Raw genomic sequence first — 27,682 nt, 5'->3', positions numbered from 1 at the left:
CCACAGAGTAACTAAGCTCATGCTCCTGCATCTACTGAGCCTGCATGCTCCGGTGCCTACGTGCTGCAACCAGAGAGTCCTTGTGCCACAACAAAAGATCTTACATGGCAAAATGAAGACCCCACATGCCACAACTAAGACCCAACCCAGCCAAATAAATATGTTAAAAAAGAAAGAAAAGACATTTTAGGCAGGATTTTTTTTTCCCATTTACTCTTAGATATTTTAATATCTTTTTATAAATATTGTTTGAGCACAGAATATAAAGAAGCACAAGTGAACTGGTGAGCATTATGGTCTTGGTGGAGTGCCACAAGGCAAGGTGGGGATAACATAAAATGACATTGTAAAGACATGATGAAATAAGCAGGAGAGGTCTTTGGGAGCTTCAGTTGCCAGAGAAAGCCCTACAGAAAAGGTAGCATTTTAGCTCAGTGTTAAGAATAGATTGATTTGGGCTGGGGAAAACGCAGAAAAGATATTGTGCTGGAAGGGATGGCATGAGCAGGTGTGCAGAGGAGGAAATGAGCTTCAAGTTCAAAGGACTCAAAGTGAATGGGTTGCCAGCCTGGCTGATGGGAAGATTTATTCTGGGGAGAACACTGGGCTGGGACTCATGAGGCATGGCACCAGAGAGCCCTGAGAGCCAGGCTGAGGGGCTGGTGCTAGTACTTCCTGAGCAATGGGTGTGGGCCAGTGTGCAAGGTGTGCTTCATCTGGCACGCTAGCTGAGTGGGGAGATACTAGAACCAGGGATACAGGTCAGAACCCACAGAAGGCTCCACAGAAGCCCACAGAAGAGATATGGAAATAATTGACCGTGGGTGAAGAGAGAGAAGAGGACAGAGTACCAAAAAAAGTTCAAAACATGTGGCTTTGGTGACTGAGAATGACTGAGGGTACCTCACTCACCAGTCAATCTTTTGTAGGAATTCTGCCTTTCAAATGTCTTTCTTCCTCTTCCAATGAAATGCTTTCTCCCACTCCTGCCATGCACAGATCCTGATAGCTATGGTATTTACCCCCCTCCTCTTTTCTAGTCTTGCTTTACTACCAAAAGCACTAAAATCTTGCCAGCCATGAAATGACCTCACTTTGGAGAGTAATCACAAATACACAGAACACCTTGAAGTTCTTGTCGTTTTCCCACTTCTCTTCTTTCCGCAAATTTTGTTCTCATGTTTGGAATGAAATAACAGCTATTTATAATTTCGGTCACAGATGTGTTTTCTCTCCCATTTTTATTGCCAGACAGTGAGTTAGGGGTTAAGTCCATGAGTCCCTTTGCCTGAATGTATTCACCTTGTATTGGGGTTTTGCTTTTGAGTTTATACTAAAGGCAATAATATCCTTCACCTATTATTGTCCTTTGTTATTTAAATAGTGCCTTCATTAAGGTTGCCCCATTTGAACCTTTGCTGAACAATCTTATGAAACAAGGCAAGCAGGTGTTATTTTTTAATAGATGAGCAAGCTGAGACTGAGAAGTAACATGTTCATTTACACAAACACCAAGTGTCATAATTGGAAATAACACCTAGGATCTGGTTATTTAATTACCTCCAATGTGCTAGATTCTGTTACAAAGTCAAAGAAGTTCATTACATGATCCCGAGTCTTATAAAATTGGGAAAACCAGGCATTAACATGTGAATAGTAGAATTACATCCTGTGGTTAAGTGACCCGCTAGATGGCAATAGAAGCAATGAACAGAAGGTATCTAATTAATTACAATGTCATAATATGATGGCATAATATGATATGATGTACAAACAAGGGAGGATTGCCTACAAAATAGAAAATATTTGCAAACAATATATCTGATAGGGGGTTAATATCCCAAATAGGCAAAGAACTCATACACCTCAACATCAAAAAAAAAATGTGTGTTGAGGTTTGACAGAAAACAACAAAATTTTGTAAAGCAATTATTCTTCAATAAAAAATAAATAAAAAATTTAAAATGTGTATAGGACCTGAAGAGACATTTTTCCAAAGAAGACATGGTCAGCAGACACATGAAAAGATATTCAACATCACTAATCATCAGGGAAATAAAAATCAAAACCACAGTGAGGTGTCACCTCACACCTGTGAGAATGGCTATCATCAAAAAGACAGCAAATAACAAGTGTTGGCAAGGATGTGGAGAAAAGGGAACCTTCACATACTATTCATGGGAATGTAAATTGGTGCAGCCACTAAGGAAAACAGGACAGGGATTTCCCAAAAAATTAAAAATAGAACTACCACATGATCCAGCAATTCCATTCTTGGGTATTTATCCAAAGAAAATAAACACTAATTTAAAAAGTTATATGCACCCCTATGTTCATTGCAATACTAATTATAATAGCCAAAATACAGGTACAACCTAAGAGTCCATCAATAGATTAATGATTAAAGACGATATGGTATGTCTATGCAATGGAATACTACACCACCATAAGAAAAGAATGAAATCGTGCGATTTGTGGCAATATGGATGGACCTCAAGGGTATTACGCTAGGTAAAATAAGTCAAACAGAGAATATAAAATCAAAATAAATGAACAAACATAACAAACAGAAACAGACTCAAGGATATGAGAACAAACAAGTGGTTGCCAAAGGGGAGGGCAGTGGGGGGATGAGTGAAATAGGTGAGAGAAATTAAAGAGGTACAAAGTTCACATTATAAAATAAATGAGTCACAGGAATGAAAAGTATAGCATGGGGAACATAGTCAGTAATATAATAAATTTGTATAGTGACAGACAGCAACCAGACTTGCAGAGATCATTGTACTGTATGAAAATAATGAATCATTGTGTTGCATACCTGGAACTGACATTGTAGGTCAGTTGTTGTTGTTGACAGTGTTGTTCAATTATGCTTATATAAATAAATATTTTTAAAATTACTGGGGAGAAATAAGCCAAAGTTTTATAATGTCTGTTCATAGATAAAGTCATTGTGATTATTTTTTTTCTTTATGTTTTTATATATTCCTCATATTCTCTCTAAGAGAGAATTTAGAGAATTAGAGAATTCTCTAAGAGAATCTGTACAGGATTTTAGTCTTAAATAAAAAACATTTTTAAAGGCTTCAAAAAAACAAGGGAGGATTGTGCCCATTTGTGGGCTCTGTGTTTTAAGAGAGGTGCTAACAACCTCGAGCTTATCCAGGCGAGACTCATTGGGATCTGAGGAGCCCTAAGGATCCAAGATGAAGGGACAAACATTCAGCAGAAAAAAAATTCAGGGAGGATTTTTCGCTCCCTCCAGTTAGTGGAATGTCTGGTGTGTAAAACATGCTTCTTCCCTGAAGTCCCAAGACTAAGCCAGGAGCTAATGAACAGAAGTTACAGGATAAAAGACTACCACTTCATGTAAGGAAGGGCTCCCCAACCACTGGAACACCAAAAATATATAGAACAAGCTACCTGATGTGGTAATAAGCTCCCTATTGCTAAAGGCAACCAACATGGGCCAGGTCAATGGTTATTTTGGATGTTGTAGTTTGTGTGCTATCAAATTCAGAAGCAACACAGTGCCATGGCTGAAAGGTAGCATAATGCAGGGTTTAAGAATGCAGGCTCTGGAGGCTATCCACGCTCACCTCCTGGAACCTGGCTAAGCCACACAGAGGCCGTGTGTAGGTGTGCTGGCCACCATCCCAGGGGAGGCATCAGTTGCCTGCCGACATCAACCTCTAGGCATGTGACTAGGTGAGCCTTCAGATAATTCCAGTCCTTCAAGTTTTGAATCATCACATTTGATACCAAGTGGAGCAGAGATAAGATGCTCTACCAAACTTTGCCCAAATGACAGATTCACAAGCAAAATAAACATTGCCATTTTAAACCACTAGGTTTGGAAATAGTTACATATCACTGAATAACTAGAATGCAATGTTTATGTGATGTTCTGAATTGCCACTGATCTTCAAGGCCACTTAACAGGTGCTGAGTCAAGTAAAAGGAGATATTATTTTCAGAAAGGGAATTGGGTACCTTGGGTTAATGAGAGAAGAGAAGGTTTGGTGAAACTATTGGGAGAATATGAAAGAGGATTTTGGGCAGCACAGTGAAGGCTAGATGCGTGGCTTTGTAATACCCTCCCTCCCCTACATGGTTTTCTAAGTCTTCTGGAGAAAGTAGGTGCTGGATCCTGGCATGAAGGTGGAAGAGACATTGGAGGTCTGTGGCTGGCAGGCACAGAAGGAGTGGTGGTAGACTTGGGAAACACACCACCCAAGGAAACAAACAGACTAGCCTACTATCACCTGTTGGTATGCAAAGGAATCTTTGAGATTGTTTTCTAGATAAGGAAATCAGGATCAGGCACTTGGAAAACAACTAAGTACAAATTGTTCAGTAGGGACAGTACAAATGAATTACAGAGAGAAAAGATTAGGTTTAGTGAGAAGAGTATGAAAGGGTGATGAGTCCAAAATAGATTTCTTGATAGCAGAGACCAGAAAAATTGAGACAGCATGGCTCTTTCTGTGTCTAAGAAGGGGAACAATAAGGCAGCTCTTAATGGTTAGAGCATGGAATCATGTTGGAAATTCTATCAGCAATACCATAAATGACAGTTCTCTCATTTTTTAAAGAATAAAATTACAGTGGCCACACAGAAGAAGGAAACAAGGGTGAGTGACCAATTCCCTAGTGATCAGTGTATGATAACATCAGGATATCCAAGGTCTACTTCCCTGGTGCTGTGAATGCAGGAGAGAAGAAGCAGGCAAGAAAAGATACTAGCAGGCAATTACTTGTCTGCCTCATTAATTTTCAGGCTATAGTAAGAGTATTTAAAAATTAGGAAAAAATGATTTCAACATGGGCTGAAATCCTCTGAATAGCAATTTCTGACTAGGCAAACTGAAGTGCTCACCTTGTTCATTTCTCCTTCCGCTCACTTCCTGCAGTGCACAGCATCAGTTCAGCTTTGTTCAGTGCTCAGTAGTGTCTGACTCTTTGTGACCCCCATGGGCTGCAGCACGCCAGGCTTCCCTGTCTATCACCAATTCCTGGAGCTTGCTCAAACTCATGTCCATTGAGTCGGTGATGCCATCAGTTATCCTCCCTAGAAAAGAACAAAAGAGCAATTTCAGCATCTAGGGTGGAAGAGGACAGTATTAATCACAATGAAGTTTGACAGAACAGAAACCTCCCCAGGTCCACTCAGACCTTTTAAAGCTTCTACGTCCCCTGTAGAATATCACAAGTCCATGAATATCAGACCATAAAAGAGGGAAGAAGCTTATTTGGAAAGCAGTAATAGCTCAGGACTGGCCCATGTCTGAATGTGTCTCTTCTTACCCCTGGTTGTCTAAATCAGGTCTTCTAAGCGTCAGGAATGTTTTGTTTTGTTTTGTTTTCTTCTTTTCAGAAGAGGCTGCCAAAATGACAGTTAGCCTGGAAGTTGTACTTGGGGCATTTAATTTGTCTTAAATTAAAAAGAAAGACAGCAGTGTGGTTTTAATTCTGACATTTATTAGAACAGATAAGGATTCTAGAAAAAATAATGTCAAGTCTAGGTGAAATTGGTAGGCTGTGAGACGGACCCAGGGAAATTTTTTGTTTCTTAAAAAGGGAAGAGGAACCATGTTCCTGCTGCAACTTAACTTGGCTCTCAGTATAGGGTCTGGAGCCAAATCTGTGATTAACATCAAAGACAGCCCCATGCCTGTGATGTGCAGCCCTGGTGCATCCCTCCAGATGTCAGGTCCTCCTTCTCCCTACTGTCTAGCAATTAGAGTTAAGTCGATATATCTTAGAGTCAGGGACTGGAGGGGATGTTAAAAGATCATCTAGGTAATTTCTCTGCCTTCAGGGAGGAGTAAAACAAAACCATTCTATATGTGTTAAACATCCCTTGTTTATAAATCGTATTTCTTTGAAGGACTTCACAAATGAGCTCCAAGGGAGCTATTTAGAATTAATTCATCACTATCAGGAAATAGTTGATGTGCATCCTCTCTTATTTCAGGTTCCGATTTCCCTTCTCATCCTTTTGTGAAGAGACACCGTAGTTGGTTATTATCATCCCGACGAGAAGCCTTCCTATTCTTCGTCTCTTGTTCCTTGAATACATTTGCTTCTGAAAACTTTCTTCACATACCCTCAAATCATATCCATTACTTGATGCTGAGTCATCCCTCCAGTTGGTGCTCTTCTTTAGTTAAGAAACCCAAACTGGGGTCTGTATTCTAGAAAAAGTCTGGCTACTTGACATCTACGAACAATGATCTAATGATCCCACAGCCCCAGACATTCCTTCAGGACCACACTGGCTCTTTAAACCACAGCGTGAGGATGGCCGATGGTCGTGTGTTGTCCTGCTGTTTTCCTACCAAACTTTATGCAACTGTTTCATCTTTCCCAATAACCCTCCCTCACCAAATGTTCCTTTCCTCCCCCACCTTCTACCCTCCCTTCCTCTTGCCCTTTCTTTTTGAAGTATAATTGACATACGACATTATGTTAATAGTTTCAGTTTTATAACATAATGATTGGATATTTATATATAATGAAATGATAACCAAATTACCCAATTTATAGATTCATTAAAAATTTTAACACTGTGAAGGCCTAAAAAACTCATCCATAATCCAGATGCAGCCTCAGGACCAGCATTTTGCTTTCTGTGCACAGTTGGAAGATTATAAGCTGATTTATACAAGGCCTGTGGCAGCCTGGTTTGTGAATGTGCTTGAAAAATGCTGCTTGTTACTGTGACTTCCCATTGTCTTTGACGGTGGCCATCTTCACTCACTTGTTGAGTTTCCTCTCATTCCAGGTCCTTGGATGTGGTTCTGTTGCCCAAGCTGTTCTCAGTCGAGGACACTTTGGAGGAATCATCACTATCAATACTGGATTTTCAATGGCAGTTGCGATGGCCATTTATGTGAGTGCAGGTGTCTCTGGTAAGTACCAGAAACAATGACAGCTACTACTAACTCAGCCATCCCAGTGTACTATCACTGTTCTGGGTGCTTTACATATCTTAACTGTTTTAGATCTCAGCAGTCCTACAAGAATATGTCTTTGATTCTATTTTTATAAATGACCAATTTTAAATGGCCAGCAAATAAATGCTAAGTGACTTGCCGCTTTGGCAACCTGTAGCAAGAGACAGAGATGAGGGTTGGAACTCAGAACTGACTGATTCCTAAATCCAGCCACTGAACTGTATTCTTCACCTGTCAATACATTCTTTTATAAGCTCCATCTCACGCTTGAAAACCACTTCCCAGATATTCTGCGAATGGCTCTATGAAGATCACTCCAACAGAGGCAATTCCCTAGACCTTTATCAGAGCAATCACAGAGAGCCCTGGGCCATTTGCAAAGTAGCTGGCACTTTCATGGAGGTGCAGGGCCAGTCAGGAGGTCTTGGTCCAACCCTGCCCTGAATGGTAGGCTAATTAAAAGCCATTCTCGAGGTTCTGAGAAGCAAAATGAAACGATACTTAATGTAGCCTGGACCTTAGGAAGAAGCTGTGGAAATGATCCACTTCCTAAAGGCTTGCGGAATCTTCAGCAGTCTTGTCTTGGGGACTTAAAACACTAAGGTAAGACTGTTGGTGATAAGGGAAGAAGAGAACCCCAGTGTGCTGGGTACTGTATGGGGTGCTGTATACAATTTATTTCCTCTCTCTTCTACACCAGCACTCTGAGGCAGATATTACTGTCCATTCTACAGAGAAAACTGGATCCCTGAGGATTTTTGCTTTTTGCTTTGGGTTTGTGCTCAGTCATGTCTTTGCAACCCCATGGACTATAGCCCACCAGGCTCCTCTGTCCATGGGATTCCCCAGACAAGAATACTGGAATGAGTTGCCATTTCCTACTCTAGGAGATCTTCTCAACCCAGGGATCAAACCTGTGTCTCTTGTGTGTCCTGCAATGGCAGGTGGATTCTTTACCACTGTGTCATCTGGGAAGTCCCCAAGGGGTTAAATTAATTGCCATACATCCCACAGCTGGTAAAAAGGCAAATCAAAGATTTGGCCCGGGTCCATGAGACAGCAAAGCACAGGTCCCCATTACTAAACAACACTTCCAATGATCTATCATGGGAAAGGCAGTTTAGACAGGGGTGTACAGGTCCAGTACAGGGCAGGATGGTCCAGGGGAGGATCCTGCAGGTGAGTTTGCTGGACTGGTGACAAGCACTGCCATTGTACACTGAAGAATGACTGCCCAGACCCCCTCAGAGCCTCCAGGGACTAGGTGCTCAGAACAGTCATTTGCTAGCTGGCAGCCTTTCCATATCATAGGGGCACTCAGATCCTGAAGCAGTTCAGGTTACAGATTCCCATGTATGTGGTTCGTTAGGTAGGAACAGTGTTTCTGTTCAAACTCATGCCAAGCCTTTGCTGTGATTCCCAGCACTCTACTGCCTACCTGAGATGCAAAAATAACCAGGGAGCCACCCTGAATGGGCCAAGGCTTGACGACAGTGCAGGTCTTGACACCAGAGACAGAACACCTTCTTGGCTTCAAACAAGCATGCAGAATGCTCCATTGCCTCCCCCCACACCCTCCCAACTACATTCAGACAAGTGTGATTTCCACAAACCATGCAATATAAATGTAGGCATATTCTCAGCTACTTTTTTAAGGTGGAGATGTGGGTTTGCAGTATTTCACCTACATAACTCCCTGAATTGAATATCATCAAATATTTACTTAGGATAAATTGGTCCCAGACCTTACCAATGTAGCTAACACTTCACCACCACCGCTGTCAATGTCTGTTTGCATACACTGATATATTTGGAGTTACCATGGGAGGAAAAGGAGCAGAGACCAGCAGGAAGGAGAAGAGGGAGTGAAAGATGGTGTGAGGTCTTCCCATCTGGCCTTTAGCATGGGTTTGGTTAAGCCCCTGTGCTCAGAGGAGTAAGCGGACTGTTTTCACGAAACGCTGTTTCTGAGCAAGGCTCGGGAGCTGTCCAAATTGTTTCGGAGAGACTGTGAGATCACCAAATGCAAGGAGAACAGTTTCTGAGCCTGGCTAATAGAAGGCAGCTATTGCTGTTGTTTAATCGCTAGGTCATGTCCAACTCTTTGCAACTCGATGGACTATAGCCCGCCAGCCTCCTCTGTCCATGGAATTCTCCAGGCAAGAATATGGAGTGGGTTGCCATTTCCTTCTCCAGGGATCTTCCAGATCGAGGGATTGAATCCACGTCTCTTGCATTGGCAGGCGGATTCTTCGCCACTGAGCCACCTAGGATGGCAGTGTTGATCTGGGGAAAGGGAGCTTATTTCCCATCTCTGTTTGGAACTAAGTGCTATTCAGGCTCCCTGGGAACTGGGGGAAACATAACACACTGGCCCAATGATGACATCAGTGCAGACTCAGTATTGGCTTTAACAGCCTGGGAATAGGAGAGGAAGACAGGGGGAGGGGGGCGGGAGGGGGTGATTCTCTCATAGTGGCTGCAACTAACATACTGGTTTGTGGACACTTGTGAGGCCCTCTTTGGGAATTCCAAAAGTAACCAATGTATATTAGCATAAACATAAATGGGATCCCACTTTGTGGTCCAGACTGGGAAGGTCAGCTGTCCTCTGGTTTTGGAACATAAAGCATTACTTCTCTGCACAGGAGTCACCTACCCTGCCCCCTTGTGAGCTTGCCCGGAGTCTGGCAATCCAGTCTGGCCAATCAGAACTCGCAATACCTTGATTACACAGCACCTCACACTCAGCATTTGCTCTGCTGACTTGTGCCTTGACTAGGGCAGCTGTTTCTGATGCAGCATTTTATAGGCAATAAAAACCTCCAGAAAAAAGCAAGATTGCTTAATCAGAGCTAAAATAGTAGGATTATCTCCATCATAGAGTTGTCTGTGGGTGGCAGGGAGAAAGCGACTCATCTAGGACATAACCCTGAACCAGATCACCTTGCTTATGTAAGACGTTCATCTCAGGCCTCCTCTGGTCTTCAGCTTCACCCACTGGGGTCTTTATATGAATAATCTGATCATCACAACCACTTTGACAGGGCCAAGATATGAGTGTGACCCTCTCCAACTCTAACACTCCTGTTTCTTCTGCAGTGCTGCTCTATTTTGTCTTTCAGGTGAGGGTGAGCCGGGAGATCACACATCTCTGCAAAGAGAAACTCTCCTCATTGCTTTGGAAGGCGCCCTCCCAGACACACCCTCTCTGACCCTCAAACAGCTTTCCCTCTGTATATCTTTGTAGCCTGAGCTATCTCAATAAAGACCTCTGGCTATTTATATCTCCAATTTAATATCTTGAACTAAGTGCCTTTTGGTATGTGAAGGTCAAGGTGAATAATAGTTCTGGCCTCAGAGTGCTTTTGAGAGACTAAAAGCATAAATCTTTTATGCTTTAAACCTACAGCAAGTTTTATTTTGGAAGAGGAGCTTGCTAAATAATAACTCCCATTGGCAGATTCATCTGAGGGGAGATATTTTTGATTGGAGGTGATTTCTTATGTCCCCGGGTCCTTTCACACTGGGTCCCTCCAGGCTGGCTGGGTGGCGGTGACCCTCCAACTAGCCTCTGGAAGAAGAGAAACAGGGCTGGCTCCAGGAACTTTTCCCCTGCCCTGTGTGGTCCCCTCTTCTAAGCCCTGTTTCCAGCTTCCTAGTAAGCTGTACTCTTGCCAGTCTCCAGAATTATGACTCTCTTGGGTTTAAAAGCAAAACAGAACAGGTGACGCATGTGTAAGTCTTCAGGGAGTCACCTGTGCTTTGATGTATTGATGTTTTCTTGTTCATATGAGCCCCTGGGGGGCAGAGTCAGGTGAAGACAGGGCCCTCACAGTTTAGCCAGCAGTCAGAATCCCTCCCCACTGCAAGCCCACCTTGGCTTAGAGATTCAGGAGAAGCATAACTTTCTTTCTGGAGGCAATGAGAGGAGGGAGGCTTCCAAAAACAAGTTTATCAATACGTTCTATGTGGAGTCAAATGGCAAAGTATCATCGTCATCATCACCATCATCATTATTATCACTGCTTTGTTTACAGCTATTTCCATACCCCAGAGGTCCACATTTCAGTGTGGTTACACTGACAGTCACTGTAACCCCCCCAACACACACACTAAATGTCTTCTGTACTCTTCACACGTGTGTCCTTCATCCCTAGGAATCAAGCCCATATGTTCAAAGATGACTTTTGAAATTTTTTTACTGGCCTTCTAAGGCAGAGAAACCCTTTATAAACTTGGTAAAGAAAATCTAGAAAAGTCAAAACATAGAACATAGGCCCTAGAGTTCAGATAAGCTTGGATTTGAATCCGAGACCTACTACTTATTAGCCATGTGACCATAAACTCTTACTTGACTTCTCAGTTTCCCCACCAGTTAACTGTAGTAGGACCCATCTCACCGGATTCTTAAGAGGATCATGTGCGTGTAATTACCCATATGACAGCATCTGGCAAGTGTTCAATATGTGCGGTTGTTCCTGCTACTAGCAAAGTCAGCTGGGGATGGCAATAACCTACCCCCGGAGCAAGTCTTCTGCCTGAACTTGCAAATGGATAACAATCAAAGTGGATGATTTCTTGAGTCTGAATTTAGGTTGGAGTGAAGAAAATGTTATTCCATTTCTGTGTGTGAGATATACATCGTCTATGCAGAGAAACTACAGAGAATCCACTCAGATGTTGTGACCACCTCAAAATAAACTGAGCCCCTTACCTCAGTGAGAGGCACAGCCCACCAATGGAGGGCCATTTCCCTTAAAGACATGTTTCTTTTTCAGTCCTAGTATTATTTCTATATCCTCTGGACATGGACTTAGGAATTACTAGATACAGAATTAAATCTTCTAAGTATATTATATAAATATATTGATTTAAAAATATACTGAAGCTAACAGTTTACATCAATCTCTTTGGGGTTACTGATTTATAGATAGGCAAAGCCCAGTAGAACAAACTGTGGAAAATTCTAAAACAGATGGGAATACCAGACCCCCTTACCTGCCTCCTGAGAAATCTGTATGCAGGTCAAGAAGCAACAGTTAGAACCAGACATGGAAAAGCAGACTGGTTTCAAATTGGGAAAGGAGTATGTCAAGGCTGTATATCATCACCCTACTTATTTAACTTATATGCAGAGTACATCATGCAACATGCTGGGCTGGATGAAGCACAAGCCAGAATCAAGATTGCCAGGAGAAATACTAATAACCTCAAATATGCAGATGACACACCATCCTTATGGCAGAAAGCAAAGAAAAACTAAAGAGCCTCTTGATGAAAGTGAAAGAGGAGAGTGAAAAAGTTGGCTTAAAACTCAACATTCAAAAAACGAAGATCATGGTCCCTCCGATCCCATCACTTCATGGCAAATAGATGGGGAAACAATGGAAACAGTGACAGACTTCATTTTCTTGGGCTCCAAAATCACTGCAGATGGTGACTGCAGCCATGAAATTAAAAGATCCTTGGAAGAAAAGCTATGACCAACCTAGATAGCATATTAAAAAGCAGAGACATTACTTTGACAACAAAGGTCCATCTAGTCAAAGCTATGGTTTTCCCAGTAGTCATGTATGGATGTGACAGTTGGACTGTAAAGAAAGCTGAGCACTGAAGAATTGATGCTTTTGAGCTGCGGTGTTGGAGAAGACTCTTGAGAGTCCCTTGGACACCCAGGAGATCTAACCAGTCCATCCTAAAGGAAATCAGTCCTGAATATTATTGGAAGGACTGATGCTGAAACTCCAATACTTTGGCCACCTGATGCGAAGAACTGACTCATTTGAAAAGACCCTGATGCTGGGAAAGATTGAAGGCAGGAGGAGAAGGGGACGACAGAGGATGAGATGATTGGATGGCATCACTGACTCAATGGACATGAGTTTGAGCAAGGTCTGGGAGTTGGTGATGGACAGGGAGGCCTGGTGTACTGCAGTCCATGGGGTCACAGAGTCAGACATGACAGAGTAACTAAACTGAACTGAAAGCCCAGTACAGAGAGATGATAGATAGACAGAATGATAGACATATAAATAGACAGAGATGGAAAATAAGCTACTTGAGTACAAGTTTCTTTATAAATTTGACTTTGAGAAAGCTAAACTTCCTGAAAAGTATCGAATGATGCCATGAGGATTAATAGCCCTCTCTTCCTCCCCACTCTCACACACACAGCCCTCTGTGTCCTCACATATGGTTCCTTACCTAGAAGACTGAGTTCTGCCTGCAGTCCCTAGATAAGCTTTTCTTAACAATAGTTCTCCCTGGCCTGCCCTCTGACTTTCTTAATCACCTTGTCTTCTTTGCAGGTGGCCACGTCAACCCAGCTGTTTCTTTTGCACTGTGTCTTTTTGGACGGATGAAGTGGTTCAAATTCCCCTTTTATGTGGGGGCCCAGTTCTTGGGAGCCTTTGTAGGGGCTGCAACCCTCTTCGGCATTTACTACGGTGAGTAGGCCCCTGAGTCCAGAGATTAGGGAGAGCTGGGTGTAAGCTGAAGTTCAGGATTACTTGGCAGGAACAGGTGCGATAAGGAAGAACAGGACACAGTCTATCAAACACTTGACAGGCAGGCAGTTCTAAGTGTCCTGAATAAAAGTGAAAGTGTTGGCTACTCAGTTGTGTCCAACTCTTTGAGACCCCATGGACTGTAGCCTGCCAGGATCCTCTGTCCATGGAATTCTCCAGGCAAGAATACTGGAGTGGGTTGCCATTCCTTTCTCCAGGGGATCTTCCCAGACCAGGGATTGAACCTGGGTTTCCTGCATTGCAGGTGGATTCTTTGCCATCTGAGCCATCAGGGAAGCCCTTCTAAGGGTCCTAAGTTTTAATTAATGGGGCCAACATTATTCTCAGGGCACATTCATGAAGCCTCTTAATGAAAATGATCACAACTTAAATGAAGGGGAGAACATAAAGGAATTCTATCTTTAGATCCAACCAGTACTACAGTGTAAACAATGCCAAAGCAAGCAACAGGCCACTGGCTTCTGCATAGCTTTCTCTGAATTGGCTGGGAGAGAAGCCATTAACTAGTGGAAAAGGGAATGGTGAGTAAGTATTTAGAGAAGGAATTTGGAGCAAAGCCTTTGAAGGAAGGAACACAGCAGAGAAATGGGGTGGGTAGGGAACCCCATCTCCCTTTTGTCCAATAGCCAGGGCTTCCATTTGGCAGCAGTCCTGGGGGAATCAAAGTTCTGACGATGGAAGACCCAGACTTTAGTTCCATGTGAACTCAGTAAGTAGCTGTGTGGCTTCAATAAGTCATCTGACGTTATTGGTCTCAGTTTCCTCCTCTGGAAAATGAGGGAATGAACTAGATGACCTCAGAACCCCTTCAAACTAAAAAATCTTGGGGTTCCAGAAAATCAACTGTTTAAGTAGTTCCTTCTATCTAACCCAAAGTAAATCTCAATACCTTATAACTCTCAAGCTGGAACACTTAGGAAACTAGAATTTATGAGTCAAGCCTAATAGAGGTACCTGTGGAAAGGCATCTCTTCCCGCAGACTATCCTAAGAATTAGAGTGTGAGAAAACTAAAGGAGAACTCAAGATCAGATCAGAAACCTGGAGAGTCAGCTGCTGGGTCAGGAGAGGCCCGGGGGTCTGGGACAACCTAGACCACACTGGCTATGTCAGGGTCTGCTGTGTCTCTTGCTCTAAGGGTGTCTTCACTGTACTTGATGCCCTCAAATGCTGGGCTGGTATTAGGGGTTACTGAGAACCCTCTGGGAATCATGGGTTCTGCCTAGAGCAGGTCTAAGCTGCACTTTGGCTTTTAGTCAATCTTGCAAATTCCAACAATTGCCCTCAGAGAAAACTGGTTCCCAAGACCCACTGAATAAGGATTTGGCTCAAGTGTGGAGAGAACCATCCAGGGCAGCCAGGGCTTTCTCTCTCTGACCCATCACCCTGGGACCTCTCTGGGCATCTCTAAATACTATGAGACGAAGAGAGGCACATGATATGGATCTGCCAAACTGAACCTGGCTATTTGTCTGTACTTGCTCAGCACAAGACCTGGCATAGGCCTCCCTCTCTTCTGCCCAGAGGACACTAACATGCCAGAGCTCTGTCTTCCATAGATGCATTTATGTCTTTTGCTGGTGGAAAACTGCTCATCGTGGGAGAAAATGCAACAGCACACATTTTCGCAACATACCCAGCTCCATATCTGTCTCTGGTGAATGCATTTGCAGAACAAGTAAGTGTATATGCAACAAAGACCCAACTTCAGTGAAAAGACATAATCTAATAAGGAGGATGCATAGGAACATTACAGGCCTATCAGAAAGGCAAGTCTGTGTTTCCAAAGTTGGAGGTCCCTAAGCATAACCCTAGCTTTCCTGACAAATTCTTGCACTTGCCAAAGTTGAACCACCAAGAGTTTCCTGCTTTCTCTTTAAAAAGTACACTTGTTTCACATCAGTTGAAGTTCAGAGAAAAGTGGAAGAGTGGACATTTCAACCCCTATAGAGGCAAATGGGGTTCGCTTTGCAAAATTGTCTCATTTATTCACATCATATAAGTGTAGAGATCTGGAGAAAAGATGTTTTGTTCTCAGTTCAAGAACTGTGAAGTGTGGTAGGTGAGTTTAGGGTCCTCGGTGTCTCCCCATATGAATAGGTTTATCTAGACTCTACAGGCAGCTAGAAGTGTCCTCCTTATTGACATTTAAACAAGAGGCATCCAAGCATTTGTCATGTAGCCAATAGCACAACTATTCTGGTCTTAAATCAGTTGTCTGAGTCTCATCATGATTCTTCTGCTTAGGAGCTCTGTGCCCTTGGGCAAGTTTCTTAACCTCTTTCAATCCTCCTTTCCTCATCTGTAAATTGTGAATAAATAGGATTTATCTCACAGATTAGTGTGAGTCTAATGAGAAAAAGCAATGAAGTACCTGGCACATAAGTATCTGGTGGCTGTCATTTAGTTGCTAAAATAAAATAGTAATACAATTTCCAAATAATAGTTTAGAAATTTTAGAAAGTAGAGACCAGGGGAAATACCCACTATACCACACCACTTCAAGATACCTGCTATCATTGTTTTTATAATCCCTTACAACTTGTCTTTTGTGTTATTTTCAAGTATAAAATGTAACACACATTTAATTTTTTACCTAATGTCATAAATATTTTTTAAATGTTACCACATGTGTGTGCTTAGTTGCTCAGTCGTGTCTGACTTCTGTGACCCCATAGACTGTAGCCCACCAGGCTCCTCTGTCCACAGGGGTTCTCCAGGCAAGGATACTGGAGTAGGCTGTCATTTCCTTCTCCAGCAGATCTTCCTGACCCAGGAATCAAACCCGGGTCTCCTGCATTGCAGGCGGATTCTTTACCAACTGAGCCATGAGGGAAGACTCTAATTTTTTTTAAAAATGTTACCTAATTTGTTGTTTTCTAATTTTTTTTTTCTGAAAACATACCTGTTCATTTTCATGTTAACCTAGAAAAATATTTCATGTTAACCAAGGTAAATATTTAATCATCACATTGTACAGACAGATTTCATATTTATTGTTTTTAGTGGCTGTATAACAGACTATAGAATGGGCACTACACAATTGCTTTTGCCCTGTTGATGTGGAATCCAGTTTTCCAGTACTATAAATAATGCTTAATTACGTATTTGCATATTCATTTTATGATTTTTCCATATTTTAGATTATTTCCAAGGTGCAGTTCTCAAATATCCAACTAGGTCCAATTGAGTCCACACGTTTATGGGGTTTTTAAAATACATATTGCTAAATCATTGCTAAATTACCTTTCAAAAGTATAAAACATGATTAGTTCAACCAGGAAAGCCTGAGAGAACTGATATCATTTCCTTAACATTTGGTATTGCTTGCATTTTTTTCATTACATATCAGTTTTCCCCACTTATTTGTTTTTCAAATCTATTTTTCTTATATGAACTGTCTTTTCATTTCCTTTGCCCATGTATCTATTGATGTCTCACATCGTTTTTCTCACCAATTTGAATGAGCCCCTTTGTTCATTTCTCAAGCCTGCAGCTTGCCCTCTATTTATCTCGTAGTAGCTTAGCAGGTCAGTGTAGTTGAGATACAGTCTCTAGAGTTAAACCCTCTGCATCCACACCTGATTGTCACTGACTGTCACCTCGGTCAGGTAACTAGTCTGTAAAGGAGAGGTGTTAGCACCCATGTCTAGGACTGCTATAAGAAGAAAAGGCTCTGACACAGTGCTCAGCCAGTGTATGTTGCTTATTACTAGGTTTGTTTTTAACAATAGGGGGTGCATTTTGAGGTGGGCCAGTGGGAAGAATATAAGCTGAACCCCTCGTACATTTTCTCCTTACCCAGGTAGTGGCCACCATGCTCCTCCTCATTGTCATCTTTGCCATTTTTGACTCGAGAAACTTGGGAGTCCCCAGAGGCCTAGAGCCTGTTGTCATTGGCTTCCTGATTGTTGTCATCGCCTCCTCTCTGGGAATGAACAGTGGCTGTGCCATGAACCCGGCTCGAGACCTGAGTCCCAGACTTTTCACTGCTTTGGCAGGTTGGGGGTTTGGAGTGTTCACGTAAGTAACAAAATGATCGGGGAAGAGGGAGGAAGATTCATGCTGCGCCTCAGTGGGTAGGGCTGGGCTTCGACCTGGAGATCCAAGAGAGCGCAGATGGGAGGGTGAGGGCAAGAGCACCCTCATCGTAAGTGTGGAACGTATCACTGGTGATTTATGATATGGTGTGTGTGTGTGTGTAAGACAGAGAGAGAGAAAAGGGGGAGGGAGACAAAGAGACAGACAGAAAGGAATCACTGACACTATTCTAATCACCACCACTGGCAGCATTAGAGCCACTACAGAGTAAGCATTGTGAGGACAGGGACCTTAACTGTGTTTTTACTGCTCTGTCTGCAGTGACTGAAATAGGGTCTAGCAACATAGAAAGCCTCAGTGAAAGCTACTGAATAAAAGAATGAAAAAATGCTCTGTGCCACATATGTTCTAGGAGATGAGGGATACAAAGAGAATCAAGCATCATTCCCTATCTTTTTTGTTTCTTTCTTTCTTTTCTCGTACTGGGTCTTAGTTGTGGCACACGGGATTTTCACTACATCATGCAGAATCTTTTGTTGCAGTGCACAGACTCTCTCTCCAGTTGTGGTATGCAGGCTTAGTTGCTCCATGGCATGTGGGATCCTAGTTCCCTGACCAGGGATTGAACACAAGTCCCCTGCATCACCAGGCAGATTCTTAGCCACTGGACCACCAGGAAAGTCCTCAGCATACCCTATCTTTAAGGAACGAACAATACAATGAATTTTCTAGAGCAGTGGTTCTCAGCCAGTGGCAGTTTTGCCCCCAAGGATATCTGGCAATGCATGGTGACACTTTGGGTTGTCACAGCTGGGGATGGTGGGGGCAGAACTTGTCACCAGTATCTAGTGGGTAGAGTCCAATAGGGGAAACTGCTAAGCATCTTACAGTACCCGGGACAGATCCCCACAACTAAGAATTATTCAGCCAAAAATGCTTAGAGTGCCACAGTTGAGGAGCTCTGTTCCAGAATGACCATACTAGAACATGAAAAGGTGGAACAAAATGTTCACAGCTAGGCTAGATCCTTTGTATTCTTCCAATGGACCATTGAGAACATATGTTAAAGGTCTCCTTCTTTCCAAAGCCCAGAATTAACCCATGAGTTTCCTTTAATACCAATTTCCTGAGGTTCACTCCAGGAGATCACTGTCCTCACCTCACCACCAAGACACCTCTGTGAGCTTCACACAGACCCCTAAAACAAAGAAGCGCCAGAGTGATCTGGCCTCGCTTTGAGCCTTGCTTGGTGATTCACGCAAAGCTCTAAGAGTGATGGTGGTCCTAAAACAGGTCTTGACTGTTCTCTTTGCTTTGTTGAGTATATGGCAGGAGCCCACATCTGTGATGCTGAAATCACCTAATGCCTAACTCTGAGCACCGCATCCCATATTAGGATCAGGATTTTTCCCCTCATACATGCATTCATTCATCCATGCAACTTCCTAATCCCTTATTCAAGGCCCAGTGCTAAAGATGCCCTTTACTGTTGTTGCCCTTCACTGCTTTGTTTATTTTCTATTTCAGAGTGTGAGCATAGGCTCTTATACAGGTTGAAGCTGTCAAATGACTAATCCCAGGAGTTGAGAGATTTGCAACTCCAAATTTAGGATCTATGGGAGTGGAAGTAGGGGCATTTCATAGTACTTGGTCATGTTCAATCAGGGACAGAGAGGCTATTTCAAGCAGAGAGGCATCTGTATCTAAAGACAGTATGTTAAAATGACACACGGTCTAGTCTAGTTGGAAGGGTGTATGAAGAAACTTAGGAGGGCAATTGTTTCAGATCATAGAGGACTAGATTTCTAGAACAAGACTCTGGGATTTTTGTTGCTCTCTTTTCTATAGATTATAGGGAGCAGCAAAGGATTTAGGGCAGAAATTTGATGTGTCTAGAACTTCAATTTACAAAAAATTAATCTGACATCATTATATAAAAGAAATTAAAAAGGAGTAGAAGGGGCAGATACCAGTTATGAAATAGCTAGGCTGGCTGATAATCCCCTACCAAAAGTTCAAAAGAAAACCTTTGAGCAGTAACAGAACTCCAAAGGGTCCCTAGAGTTCCATCCTTTCAGGGTTTTCCACCCAAGACAAGCATCTCAGGAGATTTCCTAGTTTGGATCCACATCAAGGATCTCAGATGAAACCTAGACTGCCTTATTCTCAGACCCTCATTTGCCTCTGTATGGCAAGGAGTAAAGATGACAGGGGAGTAGGTTCCCCAGGGTCTGATAAAGGCAAGACATACCCTAGCTGACTCTTGCTTTCCCTTAAGTATTAGGATGTAAAAGGGCTTCTCTGATGGCTCCGACAGTAAAGAATCTGCCTGCAATGAGGGTTCCATCCCTGGGTCAGGAAGATCCCCTGGAAAAAGGAATGGCTACCCACTCTAGTATTCTTGGGCTTCCCTGGTGGCTTAGATGGCAAAGAATCTGTCTGCAATGCAGGAGACCTGGGTTTGACTCCTGGGTCAGGAGGATACCCTGGAGAAGGAAAGGGGAACACACTCCAGTATTCTTGCCTGGAGAATCTCATGGACAGAGGAACCTAGTGGGCTACAGTCCATGGGGTTGCAAAGAGTCAGACATGACTGAGCAACTAACACACACACACACATTAGGATGTAAGCAAGTGGTCTTCATTAATTCACATTAAAGTGTTAATAGCTTAATAGATGAAGGATCTCAGGGGTGTTAATTTTTAAAATAACTTAGCCACAGAAATGAATCCTTGATGATAGTACCCTATGCAACTGACACAGACAGTTTTATGGTATCCCCCCAAATCACAGCACACCAGTGACCTTGTTTACCTGCAAGGCCAGGCAGGAAGCCATATCAAATCTCCTCCATTTAAGCCTTGTGAACTTAGCACAAAATATCCAGCTCAAGAGGGTCCAGACAGTGAAAGGAGGACATGCATGCTGGCAGGTATCTTGGCCCCTAATCTGTTAAATGACAGTAAGAGATTCACCACAAATCAGTGCTGGAAAAAAAGGAAGTGATGGGCCAAATAAGGTGGTTAAACTCACTTCATGTGCTGAAGAGAGCTTCCCCAGTGGCTCAGTGGTAAAGAATCTGCCTGCCAAGCAGGAGATGTGAGTTCGATCCCTGGGTCAGGAAGATCCCATGGAGAAGGTAATTGCAACCCACTCCGGTATTCTTGCCTGGGAAATCCCATGGACAGAGGAGGCTGGTGGGCTACAGCCTAGGGGGGTTGCAGAGTTGGACACGACTGATTAAACAGCAGCAGCATGTGCTGAAGAGAAGGTGCCTCTCACAGAAAATTCTTTTCATAGAAAATTTGGAGGCATGGGATAAGGTTCTGTGAGAAGAGTGGAGTGCAACGTCCTCTTTCCTGCACAGTAAGAGTGCCATCTGGTGGCCACTGTGCTCAATCTCCGTGCTCTTCCCTGGAGCCTGCATTTATGATGTAAGATTCAGGATCTAAGAGAGTGCTTCCATGATACGGGTGGAAAGGACCATGGTATAAATGGAAGTATGAAGCTCAGAGATGGGGAGACTTGCTCAAAAACCTTCTGTAGTCCTGAGATCCCAGGTGGCTCAGTGGTAAAGAACCTGTCTGCCAATGCAGGAGATGTGGGAGACTTGGTTTTGATGCTTGGGTTAGGAAGATCCTCTGAAGGAATAAATGGCAGCCCACTCCATTGGAGTAGAGAATCCCATGAACAGAGGAGCCTGGTGGCTACAGTCTGTAGAGTCATAAAGAGTCAGACACAACTGAGCACACACACACACACAGCAATGTGCTAAGTGCTCTAAACCCAGGACACTCCTGAGATTAGAACTAGGTTTCATGGATTCTAGAATAGGCCCCCTTTATTATTATTATTTTTATCATTGTAACTTTTTTATTGTTGTGATTATTATTCAGACAACCATAATTATTATTCTGATTCCTGGTGCTAAGCTTTTTTTTTTCTTTTTTCTTCTTTTTTTAGTTTATTTTCTGTTTTTTAACTTTACAATATTGTATTTGCTTTGCTATACATTGACTATTATTTTTTAAATAGTGTTATTAAAAATATATTAAATAATATAATATTTCCTTTATTATTCTTTCTAATAAAAGTTCAATAAAAACAGTTTCATGGAAATATGTATAGTTATTAAAAATGAAATTGTAAACAGCAGCCATGAATATGTCCTCCAAATAAAACACTGTGAAATTCCTATGCAGAATTCCTTTTGTTTCCTCTGCCTCCTCTGCATTACCCTGAACTTTTTGTTCATAATTATCCTTCTTTTAAAAAGTTTTATCTCAAATGCACATATCCTTAAACAACTACACAACTATACTGTATAGTTTTACTTGCTTCAGAGCACTCATGGTCCTTTCTACTGAATTATCTAAATGGATTTTCTGTCCCCAAAAGAGATGGTGACAATTCACAGAGACACCTGATTTCTCCCAGAACTAGACCTCCAATATAATGTACTGACACTGAGAACTTCTGGAGGGGAGAGGGAATCCTTATCAGAAAATACATTTAAGTAAGCTGTGACCTCAAAATATAAGTACGGAATTAAATTATATTTAGTATTTAATTCATATATCTACCTTTGAGTTTTTAATTCATTCATTGACAAATGTTTCCTGATTGTTTATCTTGTGATTGCCCTCATCCACCAATCATGCCCAGGAATCTCTCCACATCTCCCTTCCATTCACAATCCCCAGGACTCGCCACTTCAGTATGAGGGAAAGGCAACTCCTGAATAATTGACCTGAACTTGTCCTAGATGCTCTCAATTGTTGCCATGGGTTCAGGGACTATGTTTTCTTAAAGGAAAATAAATGGGACATTTCTCTCACAGGTACTAATAGAACAATGGAATTGGTCAACTGAAATCAGTATCCTGCAAAATAGTACCTTTAAGCAATTAACACAGACATTTTTCTGGCATCCCCTCAATCATAGGATGCAAATGACCTTGCTTACCAGTAAGGCCAGGCAGGGAACCTGCTCCTCCCTTTAAGCCTGGCACAACACATCCAACTCAAGAGGGTCCAGCCAGTGAAAGGATACTGGTTACCAAGCCACCATGAGTGCCATTCTACTTAGCTCTTGCTGATTTAAAAAGAGCCATGAGCAGAAGAACAACTAGCTGGTTAGTGAGTAACTAGCAGTGATACTAGAAGGAAGGCCAATTGATGTATCACTAATTTCTTTGTTTGCTTTCAGAGTTGGGAATAACTTCTGGTGGATTCCTGTAGTGGGCCCTTTGGTTGGTGCTGCTGTTGGAGGCTTCATCTATTTTCTTCTCATTGAAATGCACCACCCAGATCTGAACCCAGACTTGGAGGCAGAACCACCGGAGGACAAACCAGAGAAATATGAACTGAATGCAATTATGTAATAGCTTGCTCAGGTCTGGGTTTACAGTTGGCTACCTACTGGGCTTTACAAAGCATCTTCACACACATTACCTAATTGAATCCTCCTACTGATCATCTGGGGTAAATATCAAGCTGCTCATCTTTCAAATAAGAAAACAAAACCTTAGGGAAGTTGAGTTGCCTAAGGTCCCATGGAAAGTTGAACATCATCGAATGCATCCTACACATATCAGATTAATAACTGCACAAAAAGTTTGACCAGCCCCTCCTGGCTCACGAAAAGTGGGACTGGCAGCTGCCAGAATTTGTACACAGCCTGAGCAACATTCTTCTGGATCCTAAGTTATAGAGACTGCCATTGTCTGATTTTATCCCCAGAAACACTACAAAGGGAAGAGGTAGCCCATATTTTTCATCTGCTGAAGAACATTATCAGAAGTGACTAAGGGTGACCTGTCCCAGGCCACCCTTAGTCTTGCTAAGTCTTGATCTTCCTGACCATCTCAGCGTTGTACATTCCAGGAATTTCCCCTTGGTCAGGCTCCTCCCTGTCACTTTGGTCAAGAGTCAGTGAATTAGAGAACTCTGCTCAATGTTATGAGGCAGTCTGGATGAGAGGGGAGTTTGGGGGAGAATGGATACATGTGTATGTATGGCTGAGTCCCTTTTCTGTCCACCTGAAATGAAACTATCACTGCACTGTCAATCGACCATACTCCAATATAAAATTAAAAGTGTAAAAAAAAGTGTCTGTGAATTACAAGCATGAGAAATTGTCCTACATCAAGTGATGCACTTTTAGTCAAACTGTTACAAAGCTAGAATTCCCAGACTATCCAATTTCTCAACTGTTTTGTAATGATAACAGAACAACAAAAAGCACATGTGAAATGTCTCCAGGGGCCTTTAATAGACAGTAATAGACTGACATATAGAATTTCTTCTTGCTCTGAAACTACTGGCATTTCCTATTTGAAATAAATTTGGAGTGATGTGTTTGTTTGGAGTTTTTGTGAGTAATAAGATTGCTAAGTACACTTAGTTCAGAGGTTGTCTGTCCTATCTACAAATTAAGATCTCTGGGGAACTTCTAAAAAAACAGCTTGGTAAACATCTTGAGTGATTCTAATGGGTGTTGAGAACATTGACTTGGTTAAAGTACATGGGTTTCCTTGAGAAATATGTCTAGTGGTGACCAAGTAATTCCTGGTAGGATTCTCAGACTTGGGGTCCTCAGGGGTGAGAGGGAAGTGGCTCTCAGAAGGGGACAGTTTACTCCTTCTCACTCTCACCTATCACCCCTGTAAGGGGACATTTGGCCATGTCTAGGGACAGTTTTGGTTGTCACAGCTGGGGTAGGAGTGTTATTGGCATCTAGTGGGTAGAAGTCAGAGATGCTGCTGAAATTCCTGCCACGCACAGGATAGCTCTCCCCTGCAATACCCATTCATACCCAGATGTCTTCAGTGCGAAAAAGAGACCCTAGATTCAAGAACAGACAGACACGTAAGAGAAGACATTGAAGTCCTGTGCCTTGATCCCAGTTCTGTCAAAAACAGAGATGCCAGATGAGTCAGAACCAGACCCCGTAGGTACATTATAGTTCTTACCCCAAATCAAGAGGAGACCCCAAATTTGAGTCTTCAGGTTGGACAGTAGGGAATCTATGATCCCCACAGGTGCTCATTAAACACTGCTTGGTGATTAATGAATGACTGGCATTATGAAGAGGAAGTGTGTGCTTATGGAAATTAACCCCAGAAAGGTTTTTTTTAATTTATGGAAAAAAGAAGCTCTCTTGTTGCAGGTGCATGCACTCAAATCCCCTGTCTTTCCCAGTTTACAAATGGGTTTGCCTAGGTCAGGTTCTTGTCCAAGAGAGCATCCATTTTCAGAAGTCAGTAAGAGCCAAATACCTATCTTTAAAAAACAGATTCTTGGGACTTCACTGGCTGTCCAGTGGATAAGACTTTGCCCTCCAACGTAGGGGTTCCATCCCTGATGGGGGACCTAAGATCCTACATGCCTCTTGGCCAAAAAAACAAAAACAAAACACGGAAACATAAAACAGAAGCAATATTGTGACAAATTCAATAAAGATTTTAAAAATGATCCACATCAAAAAAATCTTTTAAAAAAGTAATTCTTTAGGAACTAGAATCGCAAAATTTCCCCTTCTCTCTTCCCTGTCAATCGAAAAATTTAGTAGACATGTTTATTATCAAAGATAGACTTTCTCTATGAGTCCCTAACTAATTGAGATCTCAGAGCATGGCGAAGTTTGTAGGACTTTTCTAACCATCAACAGCCAGAGTTAATACTCAGCTGTTGAAAGGAATAAGTGGAGTAAAAGCATCACATTTAAAAACCCAGTCTTTAATATATAAAGTATTATTACTTTTAAATTGTTTACACACACACACTTGCCTTTTTTAAAAGTATGTCAGTGCTCAAAAATGTTGTCATGGATAAAGAATTACAGCTTCCTGTTATAGAGAATGGTTCACAAGTTTTATTTAGCCACAGAACCTATTGTTCAAATAAAATCTTAATGTGGTATCCAAAGTCAACCAGAGCTGCTATAAATAGAAAGAGGTCCGGGAAGAGGAAGTAAGTTTCATCCTGCCTGTGATAATCATCTTACTCCCCTAGTGCAGCCACTGAGGGGCGTCTGGAAAGAAACCCTGTCTGTGCGGTGGGGGATCTTCAGAACACAAGTTGAAAATCACTGATAAGGGTTTGGGACAAGTTGTTGCTAAACATTTTTATAAAAGTTTCCAGTCTAGAACCTAGCAAAGGCCACGTTAATTCAATCTCAGGCAATTTGTCAAAGACGTCTTAATAAATGAACTTAAGTTAAACGGAATTAACCTACTAAACATCACCCACAAAAAGACGTTGTATGTCAAGTTGTATATAATTTCTCAAACTGAAAATTTAAGTTTTCTGAGATAACATGTTTATTTATCACAGTGTGTGGAGAGAAACCATGGTAGTCTTGGTCAGGCTTGCTGGATCTCTAAGTCTCTATAAAAATAAATAGGTACATAATTGATGATAGATATATATACAGATAGATAGATAGGAAGACAAGTAGATAGACTGATCCACCAAGCCCCAATCTCTTTCTTGTTGCTGGAAACAGAGTAGCTCTTATTAAGAGAAGTAGTCTCAAGGCTAATAAAAGAAGGCCCCCATAAAACTGAACATGAATAAGTGAATTGAATTAGATGAGAGAATTCATGGAACTGTGTGAGGATGCACATGGTGTCCAAGCAGAGTCTGACACCCCATGGATACATTATGTCTTTTGGGGACTTTAGGAATGTTTGCCTTCGTGGACAGAAATTTATTTGCTTAAATTATGTTTTATGATAGCACTGGTAGCAAACGTTTTCATGTCATGTTAGAAGACACTAAAACATTTTCCTGGCTAAAAGCATCCTGGGCTCTAGCATGCCCCCTGCAGCCTCTTCCTCCTGTGTGGGTGCTAAGTCGCTTCAATCTTGTTCTGCTCTTTGCAATCCATGGACTAGAGCCCACCAGACTCCTCTGTCCCTGGAATTCTCCAGGCAAGAATAATGGAATGGGTTGCCATTTTCTTCTCCAGGAGATCTTCCCGACCCAGGGATCAAACCCACATCTCTTATGTCTCCTGAATTGGCTTGTGATTTCTTGACCACTAGCACCACATAGGAAGCACTTAAAATGTGTTCAGTCATGTCCAACTCTCTGAGGCTCCATGGACCATAGCCCACCAGGCAAATTTTCTTGCCTGGATTATTTTATTTTTTGAAGCAAATCCCAGACATAAACTATAATAGTATTCATGGGTATTTAATATGTATATTTAAAAGATAAGGATTCTTTAAAAAAAAAACAAAATATCATTATCACACAAGAATAATTATCAATAATTTCTTAATATCATCAAATATCCATTCATACTTCACATTTCTAGTGAGACTGTCCTTCAACTCCAGTTAATAACAATGTGGAATCTGTGAAGACTGAAAACAAGGGATTTACTCTGATATCTCAGAGAGACATGGGGATTTTGTAGAACAAGTTTATCTCAGTTCTGTACCCTTGTATCAGAGCCTTCTTTCAGCTTTTCACAAAATATTTACATTTTTATACAAAAAGGAAAATGCATTTGCCTACTATTATTAAAAGTTGCCATCTGCCAGGAGTGAAATTATTTTTAGAAAGAGAAGAAGTCTTGAATTTACCTGGATTTTAGAAAAGATCTTTAGTGACTATTGTTACACCAAAAAACACATACTCCATAGAATGCTTACACTTTAAAAGCTGAAACACACTGTGAAAAGATATCCAAATATTTAACATCTATGCAGCCCAAGTGAGGGAATCACTGTAACAGACTAAGGTAAGTGAAAAACCTAAAAATTCCTAAGCTGCTCCACTTGGAGTAGTGGTGTTTGATGTTTCCTATTTATTGTTTGTTTATTTGTTTATACTTTTTGCCCAATGACTTCAGACCTTTGAAGATAAAAACTAATAAAAAAAGTGGCACAATACTTCCCAACTTTTGCGTAAAGGAAATTACCTATACCAAAGGAGATTTTCATGGCCCACAGCTGGCAGATCTCATCTGGTGATACACTGAGAATTGGATTCTATTTTAATAGATGATGGGCTTCTCTTGTGGCCCAGCTGGTAAAGAATCTGCCTGCAATATAGGAGACCTGGGTTCGATCCCTGGGTTGGGAAGATACCCTGGAGAAGGGAATGGCTATCCACTCTAGTATTCTGGCCTAGAGAA

The 27,682-nt window shown here is 41.9% G+C and overlaps 1 protein-coding gene across 2 annotated transcripts in view; it reads left to right on the top strand.

Moving 5' to 3' along the window:
• The window catches only part of AQP9 (aquaporin 9), a 43,722-nt gene extending 19,820 nt beyond the window's left edge, over nucleotides 1-23,902 (top strand). Inside the window, exons 2-6 of one of the 2 annotated variants that reach the window (XM_081510077.1) lie at nucleotides 6,791-6,917; nucleotides 13,274-13,411; nucleotides 15,051-15,169; nucleotides 17,297-17,514; nucleotides 22,742-23,902. In XM_081510077.1, the coding sequence (XP_081366203.1) occupies nucleotides 6,791-6,917; nucleotides 13,274-13,411; nucleotides 15,051-15,169; nucleotides 17,297-17,514; nucleotides 22,742-22,916 (777 nt within the window). In that variant the 3' untranslated portion in view covers nucleotides 22,917-23,902. The remainder of the gene's footprint in view (nucleotides 1-6,790; nucleotides 6,918-13,273; nucleotides 13,412-15,050; nucleotides 15,170-17,296; nucleotides 17,515-22,741) is intronic. The other variant, XM_081510078.1, reaches the window with a different exon arrangement.
• The last annotated feature ends 3,780 nt before the right edge of the window (nucleotides 23,903-27,682 follow it).

The sequence above is a fragment of the Giraffa tippelskirchi genome, chromosome 7 (genome assembly GCF_054371585.1).
Source record: "Giraffa tippelskirchi isolate mGirTip1 chromosome 7, T2T-mGirTip1v1.2.pri, whole genome shotgun sequence".
Taxonomy (NCBI): domain Eukaryota; kingdom Metazoa; phylum Chordata; class Mammalia; order Artiodactyla; family Giraffidae; genus Giraffa; species Giraffa tippelskirchi.
The sequence above is the reverse complement of the archived record's forward strand: the minus strand, read 5'-3'. Positions and strand labels throughout refer to the sequence as shown.